The sequence below is a fragment of the Vicugna pacos genome, chromosome 22, assembly GCF_048564905.1.
Source record: "Vicugna pacos chromosome 22, VicPac4, whole genome shotgun sequence".
NCBI classification, from domain to species: domain Eukaryota; kingdom Metazoa; phylum Chordata; class Mammalia; order Artiodactyla; family Camelidae; genus Vicugna; species Vicugna pacos.
The window spans coordinates 7,941,425-7,959,866 of record NC_133008.1 but is presented as its reverse complement, the minus strand read 5'-3'; the positions used below and the strand labels follow the sequence as shown (position 1 = coordinate 7,959,866).

The window sequence follows — 18,442 nt, the reverse complement described above, 5'->3', positions numbered from 1 at the left end:
TCTTTGTCCCACCATCAGCCTGGAAAGCCCCCCGGGGCTGCCAGCTGTATGCAGGGTCAGAGGCCGGTCCAGGGCCTGACCTCTCTGATGCCCACACCACACACACAATCCTGTGCCCGCCCCACCATCAGACCTGCCAGGCGTGTGACCAGCTCATGCTTGGAGGACCTTGAGGACGGCGTGATGACCTGTGCGTGGCCTGGATCTCAGAGGAGGTGGAGCAAGTGGGAGAGGGAGCAGCTGCCGGGGAGGTTTGGTCGGAGGGTGGGGTGGGGGCGTGCCAGCCGGGTGAGGGTGTGTGCCAGCCTGTCTGGCTCTCCTGGGTGGGGCTGATGAATGTTTGGATACAGGCGGCAGCTGTCCCGTGGCTCTGTGAGTCGAGCCTGCCACGGGTTGGGGATGGAGGTCAGATAGGCAGTCTGTGTCGGGCGCATCTACACAGTGGGCCGAGAAAGGGGAATAGAGCAGGGGCCCGGGGAAACCTCTGCCTGGGCAGAAGACACAGGGGAACAAGGGCTTTGATTTCCAGACTTCCAAGGCCCTCGGTGTTTCACGTACCAGGGCCCAGGGCAGCGCATGGACAGATGGGAGGACGGGTGAGGCGCCCGCTGGGTGGGCATGTAAGTGAGGGGGTGCGTGGGTGGCCAGGTAGCTGAGACCCAGGACCAGGACCTAATGGTCACTTCTGTGGCTCCCACACGCCCTGGGAAGCGCCCTCTTTTGGCCCTGAGGCCCGCACTTCAGCATGTGAGCATCTTTTCCACACAGGCAGGAGTCCCATGGGTGAGCCCCAGATTTCTCCTCCTGGCCCTCCCTTAAGGGGAAGAGAGAGGAAGGAGCTTCCTCATTCCCTCTCAGGAGAGGGTGTCAGCGGGCAGGTGGCTCTGCCCCTGGTGGAAGACAAAGCAGAGGAGGGCCCCTGCCTGGCAGACCCTGAGTGGTCCAAACCCTCATACCTGTAAAATCACCCGCCCTGAAATAAATGCATGTTACAATTTAAAATGCTTGTTTACACTGAGATACTGACGGATGAGCTATCATAATGTTCATCCATCAATTTGCTTTAAAAGAATCCAGGAGCGGGGGAGGGGCTGGGACGTCGGGGGACAGAGAACAAAATCATAAAGTTAAGTGATGGGTACCTGGGAGGGCTTTTATTCTCTTCTCTCTACCTTTGTGCATATTTGGAAATTTCCCTAATTCAGCTTTAAAAGTAATCTATGTAGCGGGGTGGGAAGGGACAGACTGGGAGTTCGAAATTTGTAGATACTGACAGGCATATGTAGAATAGATAAATACAATTATACTGTGTAGCACAGGGAAATGTATACACGATCTTGTGGTAGCTCATGGCGAAAAAGGATGCAACAATGAATATATGTATGTTCATGTATGACTGAAAAATCGTGCTCTACACTGGAAATCGACACAACATTGCAAACTGACTATAACTCAATTAAAAAAAAAGTAATCTACGTAAAGGCTTTGTTTAAAAAATGGCTGCCCCACTGCTGGCTCCTTTTAGCTAACAATGGATTATGAGAATCCAAGCTCACTTCAGTGTCTTCTTTTTCTTTAAAAACATTTCTAACTGTGGTAGAATACACGTATCGCACAGTTTACCATCTTAATCAGCTTCACGCGTGCAGTTTGGTATGAGGCACGTTGACACTGGGCACCCGATCTCCACAACTCTTTCATCTTGCCGTAGACTCCCCCAGACTTCTCTCAACCCTCCCCCCTCCCCCCAGTCCCCTGCCACCCATCAATCACTGTAACCAAGGGACTGGAGCCCAGGTCTCCAAGTTCCTATTACCACCCTGGGCGGCAGCTGGGCCTGGGCCTGGCTGTGGGGCCACTGGGCTGGCCAGGCAGCCGGGGCTTCCGGGTGGCTTTCACACTGCAGTCCTGGCTGGCTCCTGCAGATCTGAGCTCTCTGCTCCAGGGCAGGCACCGGAGCAAGTCCTGGCAGCTCTCAGCTGCCACCCCCACCTGTGGCCTGAGGCTGCCCCGGGTCACCATCACCAGGGGAAGGGGGGCAGGTGACCTACGGCTATCCCAGCACGTGTGACTCAAGGAGGGCAGTCCAGTTCCCAGGAGTCCACTTTCACCCCAGGGTGTGGGGCACGGCACCCTGGGCGTGGGAGCAGGGTCCTCCTGCCTCCATCCCAACAGCCACAATGCCCTGGCAGTGACGCTCTCAGGTTTCGAACCATCTTGGAGGAGCTGGCAGGGGCTAGAGCGGGCACCAGGAGTTACCTGTTAGTCTGAAATCCTCAGTTGCTGCCTCTCCCAGAACGCCCCGCTCTTCTCCCTCCTCATTCGGGCTAGGGCCTGGCCCCAGGGGACGAGAGAGGACAAAGGAGGGCAAGGAGTGAAGAGCGGGCGGGGGACACACAGCTGCCACATCCCCATTGGTGCCGCATGGGTTCCTTTGCCATATCCCCACTGGTTCCTTCGCGTGGGTTAAGCCATTTCACCCGTGACATGATTCTCAGGTTTACAAATGAAGAAGCTGAGGCTCAGAAAGGCCGCCAGGAAGTCACAGACTGGAGCTTAGAGCCAAGGCTGCCTTTCTTCACCCTCATCCTCCTGGTTAGGAAAAAGTCATGAAACGGCTGTTTTGCAGATGGTGGGTTGGAGCTGAGTATGGTCAACTGTCAGGTTTGGGGAGACTCCCCAAACCTGATAGTTGACCTTAAAATTGTCTGAGGCCAGCCGATTCAGGAAGTGAGTTCATCCAGACAGCTTCTTTCCCTTCCCCTGGCCACCCTAAGTGCCTCACCCCACACCCAAAGTGCCTCGCCCCTTGGCATCTGGGCCGTGTGGCTCCTGAGCCAACTCCACAAGGATGCCAAGTCTGGGGGCACTGGAGGATGTACACGGGGGGGCTTAGGACCCATTGTCTCCTGGGGATGACAGCCAGGTGACCCCAAAATGCTCACACATTGCATCACATGCAGCACCAGTGATGGGGGCAGCAGTTTTGCCTTGGAGGTGGGAGGAGAGGCCTTGGGCAGAGCGGGTGCCCTTAATGGATTCTCCCAACAACAAGCCGTTCAGGTGAGGACGCTGAGACAGCCCCCAGCGTGGAGATGCGTGAGGCAGGGGCCAGTGCTGGGCCCGAAGGAGCTGCGGGACCAGTCCTGAAGACGGGGTGCCACCACCTCTCAAGCAGAGGAGAGCAGGGACTGAATGTGTGGGCTGGAAAGCACCCTCGGAGGCAGAGGCCAGGGCCAGGCAGTAGGGAGCCCAGGCAGGCTGCTGCAACAATCAAGGAGAAAGGTGATGAGGCCAGAGGTGGCAGCCAGAGAGTAGGGGAGCTTTCCGAGTCCCCAGGGTAGCTCCAGGATTTTACAATCCTGGCCACTCGCAAGTTGCATGCATGCAGGAACCACCCAGCCCAGGGAGGCAGACCCAAGAAAATGTAAGTGCATGCTGGGGGTCCGAAGCCTTCCCAGCCTCTACAAGACAGGCCCTGTGGCAAGCATTTTGACTTTCTGATAAACCTTCCCCACGAGGAGAAGAAGAAGGAAAAACTAACAGTTACAGATGTCGACAGTTGCCAGGTGCCATGCTGGGCACGTGCTTTTACGTGCTTCACTTAATCCTCTTGGCCAAATTATCATCCCTTTTTCGAGATGAGAAAACCAAGGTGCAGAAAAAGAAGTGAAATTGTCCGAGGCCAGCCTATTCAGGAAGTGAGTGCATCCAGAGAGCCTCTTTCCCTTCCCTTGGCCCCGCGCCCTAAGTGCCTCGCCCCTTGGCATTGGAACCGTGTGGCTCCTGAGCCAACTCCACAAGGATGCCAAGTCTGGGGGCAGGTGGCCCAGGCAGGGGTGTCTGCTCTGCAAGCCCAGGAAGGCAAGCAAAGTTCCCTGCATGCAGCCCCGCCCCCGCCCAGTCGGACCTCTCCGATGCTGTCCAGGCAAGCGCATGAGGGAGGCAGAGGCCTGGCTCCTGTCCCGCCCACCTTCTACTCTGAAAGGCCTCAGTAAGGCAGGTCGGAGGCTAAGGGTCCAGGGGCCAGAAGTGCAAACAGGAGGCAGCCCGCATGGAGGGAAGGAGAGTGGTTGAACTCCCAGGCAGCAGGAGTTCCAGCTTCCAGGAACCGACTGTGAGATACATTTTGGGGGAACAGGTCGTGTCCCCTATCTGGACCTCAGTTTTTCCATCAGAGACTGAGGGCACCCAAGGGTTCAAGGTCATGCTCTGTGGTCTATGCCTGAAGGTATTAAGTTTGTGAATATGCATAAATAAGGGTCCCTGGCTATGGAAAGGGGAGGAAGTTTCTGGATTAGAACTGACGCTGCCTCTCCCCTGGGGCCACTGGTCCCCTCTGCCTTACACTCCCCAACCAGGTGACCGGGACAACCTCAAAGGGCTCAGAGAAGCCAGGCAGGAAGAAACATCTGCCAGGCCAGCTCCCCAACTTCTGGGGAGAGCTGGTAGGGGTGCTCCTAGCCTGTGCAGGAGGTGGGGTACAGGTAGCCTAGTCCAGGCTAGAGGATGCCAGGGCCCCGAGCTCTGTTTCTGTGAATGACAGCTCTGCTAGAGGGCCGGAGCCAGGCTGCTCTCTACCTCTTCCCCCGCTCACTGCGCTCTGCAGCTGACCCACTTTGGCGCTGGTGCCCAGCGGCCAAGATTCCACTAGCTTTTCACCTGCAGCCACCCTCTCTGGTGTGCAACGTGGTGGAATTCCATTCAGCAGAGACCATCCTGTCCCTCTCCCCTTCCCGCCTGTCTTTTATATCTCTGGGCTTCAGGTATCTTCTGATTTCTTTCTCTCCTGCTGGGATGTTCCAAAGTACTGACTGCCCTTCCCCTCCCACCTCCCTCTGGCAGCCTGGTGCTGGGAAGGAACATTGGCCTGGCACTTATCATCCATCCCCTCCCTCTCCTACTTGTGGAATTTCTGGCTAAGACAAGTCAGTTCTTTCAAACCATCTCATGAACATCCTTCACCTTTTCTGCCTGGCTTGGTTCTCACACTCCCCTCTCTCAATACCTCAGAGGCTCCTGCCTATTTCAAGAGGTCTTTCTGTACCCCATCTCTCCCATTGACCTTTCCCACCTCAATGACCAGGCTCACTCGTAAGCCTGCCTTCACCCGACCGTGCCCTGCCTTCTCCAGCCAGATTCTGGCTCCATGATGACCTTCCTCTATCGAAATGCTTCCCATCCATCAAGAACCATCTCAAAAGTCACTTCCTCAATGAGGACTCCCCTGAGGTCCCCAAAAAGGTGAGGTGCATCCTTGCTCTGAATTTTCCTCTGTAACCCTACCAGACAGGGGCCCCTCAAGTGCTGACACCCAGTGTAGTTATTAATTTTCTTTTTTTTCTTTCCTTTATATATATATTTTATTGAAGTATAGTCAGTTTACAATATGTCAATTTCTGGTGTACAGCACAATGCTTCAGTCATACATGAACATACATGTATTTGGTTTCATATTCTTTTTCACCATAAGTTACTATAAGATGTTGAATATACTTCCCTGTGTTATACAGTATGAACTTGTTATTCATCTATTTTATATATATTAGTTAGTATCTTCAAATCTTGAACTCTTAATTTATCCCTCCTCACCCCTCCCTCCCATAACCGTAAGTTTGTTTTCTATTTCGTGAGTCTGTTTCTGTTTTGTAAATAAGTTTGTCTTTTTTTTTTTTTTAGATTCCACATACAAATGATCTCATGTGGTATTTTTCTTTCTCTTTCTGGCTTACTTTTACTTAGAATGACAATCTCCAGGTCCATCCATGTTGCTGCAAATGACATTATTGTATTATTTTTTATGGCTGTGGAGTATTCCGTTGTATAGATATACCACGACTTCTTTATCCAGTCATCTGTCGATGAACATTTAGGTTGTTTCCATGTCTTGGCTATTGTAAATAGTGCTGCTATGAACATTGGGGTGCATGGATCTTTTTGAATTAAGGTTCCCTCTGGATATACGTCCAGGAGCGGGATTCCTGGGTCATATGGTAAGACTATTCCTAGTCTTTTGAGGAATCGCCACAGTGTTTTCCATAAAGGTTGCACCAAATTACATTCCCACCAGCAGTGTAGGAGGGTTCCCTTTTCTCCACACCGTCTCCAACATTTATCATTTGTGGACTTTGAATGATGGCCATTCTGACTGGTGTGAGGTGATACCTCTATTAATGAGTTTTCTTAACTGGACAAGTCCTCCGAATTTGGGCACTTCCATTGTTAGGAAACTGGTGAGGACAGCAAGACAGGGGTTGCAAACTGGTGGCCTGTGGGCCAAATTTGATCCATGGGTAACATGATGTCTGTTTCTAAATTGAAGTAAAATTCATATAAAATAAAATTAACCATTTTTAAATGATACAATTCAATGGCACTTAGTACACTCACAATGTTGTGCAACCGCCACCTCTATCTGGTTCCAAAACATTTTCCTCATCCCAAAAGGAAACCCCAGGCCCTCTAAGAAGTCACTCCTCATTCCTCCCTCCCCACAGCCTCTGGCCCTAATCTGCCTTCTATCTGTATAGATTTACCTGCTTCATGTAAGTGGAATCATACCACATGTGGCCTTTTGTGTCTGGTTTCTTTCACTTGGCAGAATTGTTTGGCGGTTTGTCCCTGCTGTAGCATGTATCAGAACTCTATTCCTTTTTTGGCTGAATAATATTCCATCGTATAGATATACCGTAATTTGTGTAACCATTTATCTGTTGATGGACGCTTGGATTGTTCCTACCTCTGAGCTATTGTGAACAGTCCTGCTACAAGCATTTGAACATTCATGCACAAGTGTCTGATTCCCTGTTTCCAATTCTTTGCGGTACATACCTAGGTGTGGAATTGCTAGGTCTTTCACTCACTACACGTTTAAAGCTTTTGAGGACGCCATGGTGTTTTAATACTTGACTTTGAATGCCTTTAGGTGCCCATCTCTGTCTCAGTTTCCTTATCTTCTATTGTCTTACACCCGCCCCTTTGACTCACATTATTTGTCTGGCCCCTGAAGGTATCTGAATTTGCTGCCCCTAGAAGGCTTTGCCAGCTAAAAACCCTGGCGCCCAATTCAGTCGCTAACGAGCCAGGGACCTTGGGTAAATCTCTCCACATCTCTCCGAGTGCTATTTTGCTTAGCCTCAAAAGAGAATACTACTACTTACCTAAGAGGAGGCGGCGAGGATCAGGGAAGTGATGGTCGAAATGTGCCTCTTCGGAAGCTGTCAGGTTCTGGAAACCTAGAGGGGCGGGCGAGGCCAGGAGGAGGAGGAGGAGGCGGAGGCGGAGGCGCCTCTAGGGGCGTCGGCTGCGCTCGGGGGTGCGGATCCTCCCGGGTCCGAGCTGGGGCGCACGCTGCGGCCGCGGTGCAGAGCGCAACCGGTAGAGGGCTCGGGCGCCACCGCCTCGCGGCGCCTCGGCGGGCCGGGCCGGGCTGGAGCCGCGAGCCCGGGCGGGGCTCAGGTTGGCACGCGGTGGGCGGGGGTGGCCCCCCGTCTCCGCCCCCCACATCCGGGGGCCCGGGCCGGGCTCTGGGCCGGCCGCGCGCCGGTGAGTCAGGCCGGGTTTTCCCTCCGTCTCTGGGGCAGGCGAGCGAGGGCCGCAGAGCGCGTCCCTACCTCGCCAATCCGGCTCCGGCGCCCGCCCGCCCGCGTTTTCTCGGCGCCTGCCGCCCCGCCGCTCCGGCCCGGCTCGCAGTCTCGGCTGGAGCCGGCGCCCTGGAGAGAGGGTTCGAATCCGCGCGAAGGAGCCGCAGCGTGCGCGGGGTGCGGAGCAGCGCCAGCATGGTGAGTGGGGCGCGCCGGGGGCTGGGGCTCGGGCGGGGGCCCGGGGCCGGACTCGGGGGGTGGGGTCGGCCGCCAAGGTCTAGCCTTCCCGGCGACCTTGGCCAAGGCGCAGCCGTTCGCCCGCCGAGGTTCCCGTCTGAGAAGTGGGCGGAGGTGGCAAGGTGCGGTGTGCGCCCAGGTACCTTCTGCTTCCAGACACCGTAGCACCGAGGTACGGGATCAGAGACCATCTGCGAGCAGGGGCGCTCCGCTGGAAGGGCGCGCGGCAGGTCTCGCTGCTCTCCTTAAACCATGCAAGCGCGCTTTCCTTGGAGCTGGGACCCCTGCGCCGCCGCTGGGGTGGGGCAGACGCCCTTAGCACGGGAGTCTGACCTCGGCTTCCGCGCCTCCAGCCCATCGATTCGGGGCAGGCCTCAGAGAGGGGCCTGGAAGAGACGTCCCCTCCCGCCCCCCAAGTAGGTCGAGCCTCTCTTAGTTCTGGGAGCCCTCGCCTCTGCCACAGCCTTTCCCGGGGAAACTCCATGGAGATGCCAACCTCTTCTGCCCCCTCACCTTCCTCTTGAGACCCTTCTCCTGCTCTCTCCCGCCGGCTCCGAGGTACCCCCTTCCTCCACCAACCCCTTGCCCTGTACCGGCGGCAGCTGCCAGCCTGCTGCCAGGGATCCTGTGGATAGGGGATGCGCTCAGGTCTTGAGCACCATCCCAGTCTGGCCACAACCTTTGGCCAAAGTGAGGGCCTGCCTGGGGCCAGGCGGAAATCGGGGCCCTGACTGCGTCCGGAAAAAGGACTGGGACCTGTCGTCTCCCACCTGGCAATCCCCAGCCTCCACGCCTCCACGAGCAGATTAGGGCTCTCCTCATTTACACCAGGGGCTCAGCCTGTCCAGGGATTTTGGTGCGCGCTCCTTGCCTGGCCTAGGGAGGGAGAAGAGGCAGTAGGCCATCCTGGGCCCAGTAATCAGCCTCCTCCCAGAGCCCTCCTGGGCAGGGCTCCTCTGCCTGCCGGCTGGCTGTGTGGGTGTGTATGTGCGAGACTGAATGAATGCGACCCGCCACCGCCTCTAGAGCTAGCAGTTTGCAGGGCTGAGTCCCCACACAGAGCACTTCCACTATTTCTTCCTGACCTAGGGGTAGGCAGGGGACATTCCAGGCTGAGGGGCCTGGGATCCAAACCAAACTGGTTGCAGGTGCCCTTGGGAGAAGCAGGAGCGGGGAGCTGAGCTGACTTACTCCACAGCAGTGTGTGCCCATGGAGGGCAGCTGGTGACCATCGGCTGAGGCAGCCTAGGACAGAAGAGAGGGTCTTGCCTAGGGAGTTGGGATTGCTCATCATGTAGGATCTTGGGCAGCTCACTTCTTTCTGGGCCTCAGTTTCCCTATCTATAGTATGGGGGTGAGGGTAACTACTGTTCTGCCTGCTTCTATAAGGCTGTTGTGGAGATGAGATGATGAAATGAAAGGGCTGATAAAAACTAGGGTGCCGTGCAATTATAGGTGACCATATAGTGATGCTAAGAATCACTCCTGCAGGACTTAGACGCTGGACTTTGCCTCTTCAAGTGTCTCAGTGGGGCTAGGGAATGCCAGCCTCTCCTGCCCCCTCCCTGGGCCCCTCTTTTAGAGCTGGGACATTCCAGTCCCATTCCTCAGGGGCAGCTGCAGACACGCCCCTCAGCAAAGCTGATCCCCCAGCAGGTGGTGGGACCCTCCCCTGGGGCCAGGGTTCAGGAGGGGATGAAGACGGCCGGCCGAGGCCGGCTGGGAGCTTCCTACCCTCATGCTCTGGGACTTCCCACCCCACAGGAGATGCACAGTGAGGTCAGGGCAGGCTTCTAAATGTAGGGAGCCTGTGCACTTTCTCCTGTGCAGCTGAATGTGACCCTGGGCACATTATTTTACCTGCTGGACCTCAGTTTTTTCTTCTGAAGTGGGGAATGACAATATCCCCCTTTGTGTGTTGTGAGCATGTGGCAGGCCCAACAGCCCTGGATCAGGCTGACCCAACAAGGCACTCACTGAGGGACAAGTGGATGCCTCCCTGTGTGTCCTCTCTCTGCATCATGGCCAGGGTAGTCCCCCAGCCCCATTCTGTCTCCACCAAGGGTTGGACCAAAGTAGATGCTACTGGTGCCCGGAGCTCTCGGTGCTGCTGGCTGATCTTGGACGGGGTGGAAAGGGAGGTGGGAACAGAAATAAAGAGGCCCAGTTGGGGCCAGCAGCGACCTGTGCAGAATGTGGCCTATGTAGCCCAGTCAAACCCAGCTGGCCGGGTGGTAGGGGGTTTCAGCTCTGTGCAGAGCTCTGGGCCCCAGGCAGGTACTGAGCTCTGGGCAGCGCAGCCCAGGCACTTGGAGGAGGCCCCACTTTTTGCTCTGATGGTCCTAGTAAGACTGCAAGGCACTTGCTGTCTCTCCTCCCACTCCCCCACCACATCCTCTCCTGCACAGCTGGCTCTGGACTGACTGGGCCAGGCCCCGGGCTTCCAAGCAACCGGAAGGAATGTGTGTGTTGCGGGGAGGCAGGGGAGGTGGATGGACTCCTTTAGGAAAAGGGACTGTCCCCAGACTGAGACCTGGGCAGGGCGGAGCCTCCTGAAAGCCAGGGGCCTCAGCTAATAATACAGCCAGAGAAGTTATCTAGGAAGGGTGGAGGGTGGGGGGCCTTAGGGAAAGACAAAGGGAAGGGCTAGGGCTGTTTGTGCCCCTCCAGCCAGCTCCGCTGTTTCTAACTGCTCAACACGCTTGTGAAGAGAAGCCGGTCACAGGCCCCTCTCACCACCTGCTCACTCGCACGTGCGTGCGCGCGCGCGCACACATACTCTCACTCCCCTACATCTAGCCTTGGGGCTGGGAGGACACCTGGGTATTCGTGTGCTGTGTGTGTCTGAAGGTGCTCAGTGCTGTGTGGATGACCTTGAGCATGACTGTCTGCTGTTGGGTCTGCGCTGTGTCCTCTAACGGAGGAGCTTTGGTGCTGCCAGGGGCGCCGACTAGACTGCGGTGTGAGTGTGAGGTACGTGCTATTTTGGCCCATGGCTGCCTCTCCCCTGGACCTGAGACCCTTCGTGGGGATCATGGGGTGTCGGTTATTGCTCCCTCAGACAGGAAGTGAGGCTCTGCCCAGGGGAGCCCGAGGCAGTGTGTGAAGTGGGCGGACTTGGCACCGTTGCCACAGTCCCCACCCCCGTGCTCTCACCGGGCTTGCCGTTCACAAGCCCTTTCACCTCCCTGTCTCTGTTACAGTCACAGAAACCCCAGGAGGAAGGCAGGGCCGGCAGGGTCTTTCCCACTTAGGAGAAAGATGGGGAAACTGTGGCCTGGAGAAGGGAGGTGCTTCTCCGTGGAGAGAGAGTGTGGGGGCGGGGCTGGAGACCAGGTTCTCTGCTGTCTGCCTTCCCAGGAAGCTGTGACAGGAGTTCAGTGGGCTCTTGGACACAGTGGTGTCTGTTGCTAGGTTGGCTTGTCAGGGTGAGGGGGTGTCAGATTGGGAGGCAAAATGCTCCCATTCCAGCTCTTGGGCTGTGGGTGACATCCTGGGTCCCTACTCGACATTTGGCAACCATGGTGCTGGGATGACAAGCACCCTCACTCTGACCAGCTCTGTGACCCTGGGCAAGCCAACTTCACTTTTCAGAGTCCCAGTGCCCTCACCTAAAAAAACGGACAGTTAACTATGTTCTAAGACTCCACGAGACCCCCACGCAGGGCTGTGTCGCTGTAGGTGCCCAGCACCTGCGATTCCTTATCTGGATGATCCCCTCACCCTGTGTGGCCTGTGATATCCCGAGAGGGGCTGAGCCATCTGGGGGCCGTGTGGGGAGGGTTGGGAGGTTACTTTCGCCCAGAGCAGTGTTGAGGGCCACAGGATATGGGGGCAGGGCCTGCCCTCCCCGTGAGCTTTGTCTTCTACAAACACAAAACCTGGAAATGGTTGAGGAAGATGGAACCTCCTAACCATTGTTTGGGACAGGAGTGGGTGTCCCGGAAGCATATTGGGTGGGTGGCCGGGGACTTGCAGTCCAGGAATGGGAGCAGCTGGGTGGGGGGCAAAGAAGGTGGCATTCATTCATCTGACAAGTACTTCCTGACCTCCTCCTGTGTGCCAGGTGTTGGCCTGGACACAGGGGACCCAGCAGGGCACTAGGTCCTGCCCTCCATAGTGTGGTCCCAACACGGGTGGGAGACAATCCGTAACCTGGTCACTTGGCTGCCCGCTGGCGGCGTTCATGTGTCTGCCAGCTGAGCTCAACTTCAGCCAGCCTATGTTGACCCAGGCCACGGGCCAGCCCCGGACTGGACTTTCTGTTCTCTTATCTCAGTCAATCCTCCCAGCATCCCTGAGTGATAAGAGTTGTCGTGGTTATTGTCCAGATGAGGAAGCCACCGACCACACACTGACTGGCTCCGCGCTGGGTCAGGATTTGGACAACCCCCGACCCCGGGCCTGGTGGTGGGCTTTGGAATGGCAGCATATACAGGGGCTGGCAGGGGCTTCACTGCCCCTTCCCCTGCCTCCCACCGCTGCCCCGACATGAACACCTGTTCCGGAAACTGTGGCCATTGTTCCTGCCGTCCATCCTTCCTTCTCGGGCCCTTCCTGTTTGGATCCCTCCCGCTGCAGCTCCCAGCCCCACCCAGGCCAGGTGCTTCCCTTGGGAACTCGGAGCCTCTGAAGGAAGAGGGGTTGAACCGAGTTTCCCCCACCCAGGGGAGGAAGAAGGGCTCAGGAGTCCGAGGCCATTGGCCCCTGTTCCCTGGACCCTCTGTCCACCTGCCAAATTGGGTGAGGAGCCTGGCAGGAGAATGGACAAAATTATAGTCAGACGGAGCTGGAGTCCTCAGCTGGCCCAGCCCTGGGTGGGGCCCCTATTCTGCTGCCTCATGTCCTGGACCCCCCCGTGTCCCCCACCACACACTACCCCTTTCTCTTGCCGGCCAAGGAATCCTGTCTGGATTCTCTCTGGGACCCACACGTGCCACTGCTGGGTGGGCCAGGTGGGGAGCTGATATAGAGGGCAATCACCTGGTTTTTGGGCATCCGGGGAGCTAGGTAGCAAGCTCCTACCTGCCCCTGATGGAGCCTCTCGACCCCCAGAAGCAGCCGCCTGTGCCCTGTTGAAACTTCATGGCCACAGCCCCAGGCCCTGCTGGCATTGTCATGGGCAGTGTGGGCAGCCTGTTGGAACGCCAGGACTTCTCCCCTGAAGAGCTGCGGGAGGCACTCGCAGGGTCCCGGGGCTCCCGCCAGCCTGACGGGCTCTTCCGGAAAGGCTTGGGCCAGCGTGAGATCCTCAGCTACCTGCACCTCCCCAAGAAGGACAGCAAGACCACCAAGCGGGCCGCTCGGAATGAGCCTGCCGACTATACCACCCTCTACTACCGGGAGCATCCTCGGGCCGGTGACTTCAGCAAGACTTCGCTGCCTGAGCGGGGTCGATTTGACAAGGTGTGCCTCTGCCGTGCCCCTCCCCAGTGTGGGAGGGTGGGGTGGGGGGCTGGGGGCCTCCTTGAACATCCTGATGCTGGGATGGGATACGAAAGTCTTGCTATGGTCTGGCCTGAGGCTTGGTCACTGCCTCCTGGTGACATGTACCCCATGTTCTCAAAGAGGACCCCCAGGGGCTGCAGAGCACTCAGCCCAGGGCCTCACACCTGTCCTCTCTTCCTGGCAGTGCCGCATTCGCCCATCGGTGTTCAAGCCAGTGGCGGGCACCGGGAAGGGCTTCCTGTCCATGCAGAGCCTGGCGGCCCACAAGGGCCAGAAACTGTGGCGCAGCAACGGCAGCCTGCACACGCTGGCCTGCCACCCGCCCCTGAGCCCGGGGCCCCGGGTCAGCCAGGCCCAGGCCCGCGCCCAGCTGCTGCACGCCCTCAGCCTGGATGAGGGCGGCCCCGAGCCCGAGCCTAGTTTGTCCGACTCCTCCAGCGGGGGCAGCTTTGGCCGCAGTCCCAGCACTGGCCCCGGCCCCTTCAGTTCCTCTCTGGGCCACATTAACCACCTGGGGGGCTCCCTGGACCGGGCCTCCCGGGGCCCCAAGGAGGGTGGGCCGCTGGGTGTGCTAAACTGCCTGCCCGAGCCACCACCCCCCTACGAGTTCTCCTGCCCCACCGCTGAGGAGATGGTGGCCGTGCTGCCCGACAGCTGTGAGGAGCTCAAGAGGGGCCTCGGTGACGAAGATGGCTCCAGTCCCTTCACGCAGGTGAGAGCAGTCCCTGCCCCAGGGTCCTCTTCTGTCAGGGCACTGGCGTCCAGGGCAGAGGGTCACCAGCTAGCTCTCCCACGTGGCTCTGAGAGAATAAGGAAGAGGGAGATAGTTTGGCTTCTTTCCCCAAATCCCGCATGGCAGGGATGTCATGTCATTGGTGGTCCTTGTGGGAGCTGTGGGGGGGACAGTAGACTCCTTGGGGAGGCCATGTGTTGGGGACATTTCACCTCTGGAGGACTTCTGAGTTAGGGCCCAAGTGTGGCCAGAGCGTTGGGCCCTGGGCCCAGCTGGAGTGTCAGAGCGGTGGGCCCGCTATGGGAAGGCAGGCAGTTGGCGTCCAAGGGGCAGGGCCGGGCGTGGGTGTCGGCATGGCAGGTTCCTCTTCCCCTTGGCAGGTGCTGGAGGAGCGCCAGCGGCTGTGGCTGGCTGAGCTGAAGCGCCTGTACGTGGAGCGGCTGCACGAGGTGGCCCAGAAGGCCGAGCGCAGTGAGCGCAACCTCCAGCTACAGCTGTTCATGGCCCAGCAGGAGCAGCGGCGCCTGCGCAAGGAGCTGCGGGCACAGCAGGGCCTGGGCCCCGAGCCCCGGCCTCCAGCCGCCCTCCCAGAGGCTGATCCCAGCGCCCGACCAGAGGAGGAAGCCCGATGGGAGGTGAGAGACCAGGCATTCAGAAACCCCTGCCCCCATGGCAGTAGTCCCATCCTCAGTCTGCCCTCCAGCCCGGCCCCGCTGACCCTGCTTTGCTGGGCTCTTGCCCATCCTGGTGCCCCTCCAGGTGTGCCAGAAGACAGCGGAGATCAGCCTCCTGAAGCAGCAGCTGCGGGAGGCCCAGGCCGAGCTGGCGCAGAAGCTGGCTGAGATCTTCAGCCTGAAGACGCAACTTCGGGGCAGCCGGGCACAAGCCCAGGCCCAGGACACGGAGCTGGCCCGGCTGCGTGAGGCCGTGCGGAGCCTGCAGGAGCAGGCGCCTCGGGAGGAGGCCCCGGGCAGCTGTGAGACGGATGACTGCAAGAGCAGGGGGCTGCTGGGGGAGGCAGGGGGCAGTGAGGCCGGAGACGGGGCTGAGCAGCTGCGGGCTGAGCTACTGCAGGAGCGGCTCCGGGGCCAGGAGCAGGCGCTGCGCTTCGAGCAGGAGCGGCGGACGTGGCAGGAGGAGAAGGAGCGGGTGCTGCGCTACCAGCGGGAGATCCAGGGGGGCTACATGGACATGTACCGCCGCAACCAGGCTCTGGAACAGGAGCTGCGGGCGCTGCGGGAGCCCCCCACACCCTGGAGCCCTCGGCTCGAGTCCTCCAAGATCTGAGGCCCAGAGCGAGCTGACAGCAGAACCACTGTCAGGAGACGGCTTGAACCAGCCCGTCCTGAGACAGCCGGCTCCTTCCTTATGTTGGTTGGTCTGGGGCAGAATCTGCTGAGACCAGCCAGAGACGGGGAGACTCGCCAAGAGGAGGGATCCAGTGGGGCTGTGGGCTGGATGGGCTGCCAGTGGCAGGAGCCAGGGCAAGGTGCTCCTGGCTGAGGAGCACCGAGGCAGGGCCCGGCCCTGCTCCCTGGAATAGGCATGGCCCAGGAAAGGAGGTTGGGGAGTGAAGAGCCCATGATGCAGAAGGGCAGGCATGAGGGAGGGAGGCTGCAATGGGAACACTGGCCTTCCCAGAATAAAATCACATTTTCTACGAGGAGGCACCGGCTTGAAAACGTTGGGCCTGTCCCGGGTCTTGGTCCAGAGAATTGTGGAAGGTCAGGGTTGGGGGCTGTTGACCTGGGCTGTAGCTCCTCCATGGTCATGGTGAGTGGGGAGGGGGTGCCCTGGGCCTCTGTGTGCATCTTCTGGGCGTACGTGTTGGGGAGTGGAGGAATCCTTGCCCTCGTACCACAGAGCTCCTTAGCTGCCATGTGGGCTGAACTTCTTTTCTTTAGCACCGGTGGGACTTTTGAGAAGGAACAATGCCAGGGAACCCAGGAAAATAAAAGGGCAAGTCAACCAAGGCATTGCTAGAGCATGAAACATCCTCTTGGTGGGAAGTCTGGGCCCTGAGTGCCTGGGCCCGCTGGATTTGGGGCCAGCCTAAGACAGCTTCCGCTGGGGCAACTTAAGGCTCTGGTAGCGCCCTGCCCCTCCCAGGATGTACCTCCCACCTTTCTATCTGGTTTATGCACCCCTCCCTCCAGAGGGAGGGCCCTGGGAAGGTGCAGGAGACAAGCAGAGAAAGCTTGTAGGTCACTTGGTAAAGGGCCTGTGCCACAGTGGGGAATTTGAACATTTCCCTGTAGGGATGGGGGACAATGGGATATTCTAGAGAGATACTATCTGATTTGTATTCTGGAAATCTCTGTCCTGGGAGGAAGCAGCCCCACCCATACCCCTAGCCCTTTCTCTTAGCCAAGGCTGATCCTTGGCCCCCTAAAACCTGCTCCCACCCTTGGCCTCTCAGACATCTGCCCTTCTCTCTGAGCCTTTGCTCCCTCCTGGGTGGGTGGCCTGGAGCACAGATCCAGTCTGGCTATGCTGGTGGCGTCTCCCCACCCCTTGCTGTGAAGCTCTGTGTCCTTACAGCTGCATCACTGTAAATGTTGCCACGCATTGAGCGCTTCCTGTTTGCCAGGTGCTGTGTTAGGCCCTCGGGGCATAGGGGCGCAGAGTTGAATTAGATGTACATCCTGCCCCAGAGGAGCCAGCACACAGATGTCCCCCTACCCAGGCCCTGCCCTGGTGGGGCAGCGGCCACCCCTGAGAAGTTCTCTGCAGAAACCCCCAGTTTGCTCCCTCTGGTTGTGCCCCCTCCCTCCCAGGCCAGGCCTGGCAGCTCCCTGAGGCCCCAGCAGGGGGGTCCAGGTGGTGGAGTTGCCATGCAGGAGTATAGATGGGGATGTGGAGTGTGGGCCGGTGCGCTCCGCCTTTTTAGGGCGGAGAATGGGGGGTGTGAGTTGTCTGCAGTGGGGATGGTGTGTTCATGTCCTGTGAGTGGCAGGTGTGTGCGCTGGAGATGTGCTGTGGGTGGTGGGTGTGTCTAAGGGGGTGTGTTTGGGGCTCCTGGGTTGGAGGCCAGGAGGGCTGCTTCCTGGCTTCTCCCTCTGTCCCATTCTTACCCATCAGCCCCAGCCCCTTTCTGCACTGGCCAGGCTTGACTGGAGCTGGTGGACAGACCCCTGAGTCTTGCTGAGACCCATCTGGGCCCACCTCTGAGCCGGGGTCCTCTGCGTGGGGGGGGAGGGAGGAACACCTGAGTTAGGCAAGCCTGTCCCCAGCAGGCCTTGACACCGATTTCACACACCCCTCCAAACCGACATTTCTGGGTCAATGACTCCTCTAGAGGGCTCTCCAGAGCCCAGTGCTGGCTGGAAGCCTGGTGCCCCCCCATGGCCTGGAGCTAGTCAGGCTGGGTACCCATGTGCCCCACAGTGGCCAGGGTCCACCTTTTGGTGTCCCAGCTCTGCAGAACAGCTCCCCACCCAGCAATTAGGAAGCTGGGCCGGCCAGTACAGCCACTGGGGAGTGGGTGGGCGGTACCAAAACTTGGCAGCTGTGCCAGAAACTAAGGCCAGGCCCAAAGGTAGGGGGAGGGCTCAGGAGAGCCGAAGCTGGGGCGTCTCAGGGAACCAGCTCCTTGTTAGCTCATCCCTGCTGGGCAAACCAGTTCCCCGTCCCCATGTCCCCAAGCCGGCTGGGTGGCTCTGGGTCCAACGGATCACAGGCACCACCACAGTGGCTACTGCTTGGGGCAGCCCCTTCCTCCTTCCCCTGGCAGCCCCTCAGCTCACCAGCCACCCTCAGCCACCCCCCACCCCCAGGAGACTAGGCCCAAGTAGCTGATTCTCTCCTGCAATGAGGCAAGCTCCCTGCACTGGGCTCCCTGCCCTCGGCCCCTCCTGTTCTTAGCTCAGATAGTGTCATGCCCTCCAGTGGCTCCCTGGGCCCCTTAGCCTGTCACTGAAGCCTGCGACGGCCTGGCCTCCAGGGTCCCTGATAGTGGTGTCCCTCCTGATGCCAGCAGCCCTTTGGGCCTGTCTTCTCCAGGCAGGACGCCCTCATGGAGCTCAGATCTTGCCTCCTCCAGGAAGCCTTCCCTGAACTCACTCCCTGTCCAGGCAATCCCCTCATCCTTGTGTCTGCAGCCCCCATGTCTCTCCACCAGCTCTTTCTGTGCTGCTGGAATGGTCGGTCTGTCTCCACTGGGCTGCAGGCATGGCCGGGGCAGGGCCAGGTCTTCTGTTTTCATCCCCAGAGCCTGCTCTGGTTTGAGCCCAGAAGTCACGGTGATGGGGGTGGGGGGGGCATTTGGAGCAAGAGGGACCAGACTCCTCCCCTGACTGGCATGGGTTCAAGCTGGGTGGGGGTGGGGTGGGAAGGTGCAAAGGCTTCACCTCTGAGCCTTCATTCACCTTTTGTGCCACTTGGTCTGAAGCAGGTCTGTGCCAGGCACCTACCGGGGCGCCACAGCCAGTCGCCATTCACT

The 18,442-nt window shown here is 58.6% G+C and overlaps 1 protein-coding gene and 1 long non-coding RNA gene across 3 annotated transcripts; one reads left to right on the top strand and one right to left on the bottom strand.

Moving 5' to 3' along the window:
- Window positions 1-5,638: 5,638 nt before the first annotated feature.
- Window positions 5,639-7,297, bottom strand: LOC140688405 (uncharacterized). Its single transcript, XR_012063063.1, has 2 exons — window positions 7,161-7,297; window positions 5,639-6,311 (listed from the first exon to the last, which is right to left on the bottom strand). It is a non-coding gene; the product is annotated as an uncharacterized lncRNA (long non-coding RNA).
- Window positions 7,298-7,499: 202 nt separating this feature from the next.
- On the top strand, window positions 7,500-18,283 carry N4BP3 (NEDD4 binding protein 3). 2 transcript variants are annotated; one of them, XM_072947140.1, is made up of 5 exons: window positions 7,500-7,781; window positions 12,879-13,226; window positions 13,453-13,980; window positions 14,382-14,636; window positions 14,761-18,283. In XM_072947140.1, the coding sequence occupies exons 2-5, from the start codon at window positions 12,906-12,908 to the stop codon at window positions 15,286-15,288; spliced, it is 1,632 nt and encodes a 543-aa protein (XP_072803241.1). In that variant the 5' UTR covers window positions 7,500-7,781; window positions 12,879-12,905; the 3' UTR covers window positions 15,289-18,283. The 2 variants fall into 2 exon arrangements, with proteins under 2 accessions (XP_072803241.1, XP_072803240.1); XM_072947139.1 differs by having other exon boundaries at window positions 7,505-7,781; window positions 12,876-13,226; window positions 14,761-18,281.
- Window positions 18,284-18,442: the final 159 nt, after the last annotated feature.